Source organism: Mus pahari, chromosome 3 (genome assembly GCF_900095145.1).
Source record: "Mus pahari chromosome 3, PAHARI_EIJ_v1.1, whole genome shotgun sequence".
NCBI classification, from domain to species: Eukaryota; Metazoa; Chordata; class Mammalia; order Rodentia; family Muridae; genus Mus; species Mus pahari.
The window spans coordinates 133463872-133468023 of NC_034592.1; the positions used below are offsets into that span (position 1 = coordinate 133463872).

General features: G+C 42.1%; 1 protein-coding gene across 2 annotated transcripts in view; it reads right to left on the reverse strand.

Annotated features, from left to right (window-relative positions):
• Nucleotides 1-2352: 2352 nt before the first annotated feature.
• Nanp (N-acetylneuraminic acid phosphatase) overlaps nt 2353-4152 on the reverse strand; it is a 10193-nt gene continuing 8393 nt past the window's right edge. Inside the window, exon 2 of one of the 2 annotated variants that reach the window (XM_021193936.1) lies at nt 2353-3588. In XM_021193936.1, the coding sequence (XP_021049595.1) occupies nt 2932-3588 (657 nt within the window). In that variant the 3' untranslated portion in view covers nt 2353-2931. The remainder of the gene's footprint in view (nt 3589-4152) is intronic. The other variant, XM_029536508.1, reaches the window with a different exon arrangement.

Consider the following 4152-nt stretch of genomic DNA (forward strand, 5'->3'; position numbering starts at 1 on the left):
AAACAAACAAACAAAAAAAGAATGAGTGGAGAAAAGTCACATATAAGGAAATTGATGGGAACTTTTCAGTGCTGGGATGAAGCCAGGACCACACATGCTAAGCAAGCACTCTACCACTGACCTGTAACCCACTGTTCCAGCCCTATTTCCTTGAAGAGCTTCTAGTCTGTGAGCCTTTTTCTTAGGCTAAGTATATAGTCCAATGGCAAAACTCAGGTTGGAGAACAGGCATGCTCCCCTATAAAGCAAAAGCATGTAAGGGGCTTGTGGCAGGGGCATAAAAGACAATGCGGGAGGGATGGACCTTCTCATGGACAATGAGGACACAGGACAGCTGTACTTCTCAGACACACTTTTGAGGCCCAGTGATGGGAAGATGCAACAGCAAGACAACTATCAATGCCTTCAGTTGTGTAGAGCCCACATATTTAGGAAGTTATTGGAGGTTGTGGAGTCAAACTTAGTATAGGCTTAATCCTCTCCATCCTGTTCCTACCAACCACGGAGGGGTGAGTGTGGAAAAAGCTGCAACTCTCTATTCTTTATGTCTCAACAGTGATGGCCTTGAAGGCCTGACCAGACTCCACTAGTGGGAGGGTCCACAGTTTCAGAGGAGAGTGGGCTAATCCTTTGTGCTGGGCCCATTCATATTTCTGAATGGCTTCTTTTACTGACAGTGATCACACAGTTGTTTACTGGAAACAAGCAAAAACAACTAGTTTTTAGGGTTTTTTTTTTCCTTGAAAGGTTTCCCCCACTAAGTAGGTATTAGAATAATAGGAACAAAAGAACAGAGATGGCTAGATCATCTTTGCTTTCCATCACTTCCAGATGGTGCAGCTATGAATCATTCATTGTTCTCTGCTACCTGAATGTGGACAATGAGCCTAGCTGTCTCCTACTGTCGTTCATACCTTCCTGGACATGTACTGAAACTAAGGTTGGGGACTTTGCACAAGGCTCTGTGACAATTCTATTGACTTGATGAGCTTATCTGTAAGAGTGGGCTGACTTTCTGGGGGATAAAGAATCACAATGGCATTTTCTTTTGTCTACTGAGAAAAGGAATATTCAAGATATCTGAAAAAACTCTTGAAAACTTTAAGTATGATCTTAGCAGGAGGACGGGCTATAAAGATTGTAAGATAAAGTTGAAGAAACAGCTCAAAAAGTTAACAGAAGCCAAACAAAGTGTGGAAGGGGATCTAACATCTGAGCAGCAGTAGTTCCATAAAAAACTAAAACAAAACAAACTAAAAACAAACAAACAAACAAACAAAAACAACCCCCACAAACCCAAGGGAGCAGGGAGGCTTTCAAAAGAAGCTGGACAGATGGCTCAGTGGTTAAGAGCTCTTGCAAGACCTGGGTTCAATTCCTAGTACCCAGATAAGGCTCAAACTCTGATTGAGTTAGAGAAAATCCAAGGTCCTCATCTGACCTCTGCACATATACAGTATACACATATACACATGCATGCAGGCAAAACATTCATAAAGTATTTCCTGGGACCAAAGACTATTAAGCTTTTGGAAGTGTTCAGAGGCCCAAATAAAGAAAATTTTTTATCAATGCCACTGCGATTGACTCTTTGAGTTCCCAGAGCTACAGGAGAGACAAAGAACCTCACCACACACAAATGGCCACTAGAGCACAAACCAACACCTTGGTCAGCAACCAAAGACACTTGCAAGCATTTCCAATCTTGGTAATTTTTGTCTCACCTTACTTCTAAGAAACTTACACAAAGATGCCCAGTACCCATATGACAGAGATAAAAGGGAGCATACAGGACACAGATAACTGGAAATCCAAGCTAAAAGACAAAAAAGGGGAACCACAGGACAGGGCTACCAGCAGGTGGGGAGCAGGCAAGCCCTGCCTTGGGCAGGGGCGAAGAATCGGCTGAGCTGGCTTCCTTCACCTCGTGAGCCTTTCTGCCATTCTCTTTTCCTCCAACTTGTATGCAAGTAATGTATAGCCCTGGCTGTCCTGGAACTCACTTTGTAGACCAGGCGGGCCTCGAACTCAGAAATCCACCTGCCTCTGCCTCCCAAGTACTGGGATTAAAGGCATGTGCCACCACCGCCCGGCTCATGTGCAGCTTTTAAACCTAACTTTCTCTACTAGTTTGGACACCTGGGGGAACTAGTCACCAGAGATCAGACTAGTGGGGAAACAACCTGCTCAGAGCACATAGACGTAATTTTCTTCTTGTGAATCCAAAGGAACAAAATGACTTTTGGTGCCACATGGCCAGCACTTAACTTAAGCAAAATGTCCAAAATGTCCTGTGTGCAGGAGAAAAGGTAGTCTTTACTCTTTAGGAACCACAAGATCACTCTAAAAGGATGAAAATGGTATGGGAAAAAAAGCACCACGGTTTGATTTTTAATAGTTTTTCACCAAACTATAACAATGTCATGTTCATGCCACGGAAAATACAGCCTTCCAAAAGTCATGCAGAAAAATTAGATAACAGATTAAGAACATATACATTGAAAGTAGGCACAATATTTATAACAAATTTGCCTAAAATATGCAAAATTTCACTATGAAATGTCTCGATTTGTATGATTTAGTACTTATATTGTCCCAATTCAGCTGCCTGAATCTCTATTTTAGAATATCTATTTTTTTTAAAAAAAAATCAATTTCTACTCTAGAAACCAGTACTTGTATATCATCATATAAGCTATTTTGCCTTTCTTCAAGTTTTTTGGACTACACAATTAAAACCTGGATTTCGGATATGAACACAAGCCTATGGTTATCAACAGCAGCAGGGTTGGGAGGATCTTCATAGGGTGACTATGAATTCCTCACTCACATTATTCTTAGAACTGAACCAAATATACAGGAACACCTTAGCTTCCCTTAGTTCTAACCCTGGAAACTGGCTCTGAGCACGGTCCATGTGCTCTTCCGTATTCACACAGACATGCTGACTTTGCAATCTATGCTTTGCAAGAGAGCAGGTAATTCTAGCACAGAGGAAACCATATAGTGAGGCCTGGGGGATGATGTCAGCGGCGCTCTTCCACTCTTGTTTATCCAGACTGTGGCTTTCAGTCCTGCATTGAGGCCTCCTTGTATGTCGGTTTCCAGTGTGTCACCAACCATCACACAGTCCCCTGGCTGCACTCCAAGAAGATCACAGCAGTGATAAAATATGGAAGGTGCTGGTTTCTCTTCCTTCTGTTCTCCTCCTATAACAATGGCATCAAAGTAAGACTGGCAGGCACAGGCCTCGATCTTTTCCCTCTGTGTCTGTCTGTCACCATTTGTTAACAGGAGCAAGCGGACCTCTTTTCGAAGTTCAGTGAGCATGGCTTTGACATCTTCTGCTAGGGTCATGTGCTGTAAGCGTGTAGATTTCCACAGGAAATAACACTCCTCAGCCAATTTCCTATGGTCGGCACCTCCTTTGGTTTCCTGGATTGCTTCTTCCCAGTGCGAAGTCCTCACATCTGTAATGCATGTACTATACGGATGAAAGCACTCCTTGCTCAGCTTAACTTGAACTTTATCACAGATGATTTCAGCCTCTTCTTTGTAGTGGTATTTTGATTGTAAGAGCTTTATTACCTAGAGAGAAGAAAATAACTTGGTCAGCATATCTTGACTTAAGATACCAAATCTTAAGTCATGTCTTAAGAAGGAGTGACTTCTTCCCATTACCACGCAATCTCCAGAGAGATTTGGCCAACTTAAAGACTCTATACCCCCAGAGACAATCAATAATGCATATATCATCTGTTTTGCTCCACCCACCTTGCTCCTTATGTCTGTCCCCAGCATCTAGTCTCAAATGATTCTTCACATAAGGCCAAAAATAAGCCTTTATTTGTTTGGTGGCCTACCATGTTTCATATTGGTTATGAAGACATGAAAATAAGAATTTCACTTAAATCTAGTGAAATGTTTTAATACTTTCTGAAAAGCATTGTTTCTCTCTCTCTCATACACACAGAGAAAGAGACAGAGAGAATGATTGAGTGAATGAATGTGTACTGGGAATAGAACTAAGGGCCTACATTAGGCACTCAGGTATGTGTACTGACTAGTTTTGTGTCAACTTGACACAGCTGGAGTTATCACAGAGAAAGGAGCTTCAGTTGGGGAAATGCCTCCATGAGATCCAGCTGTAAG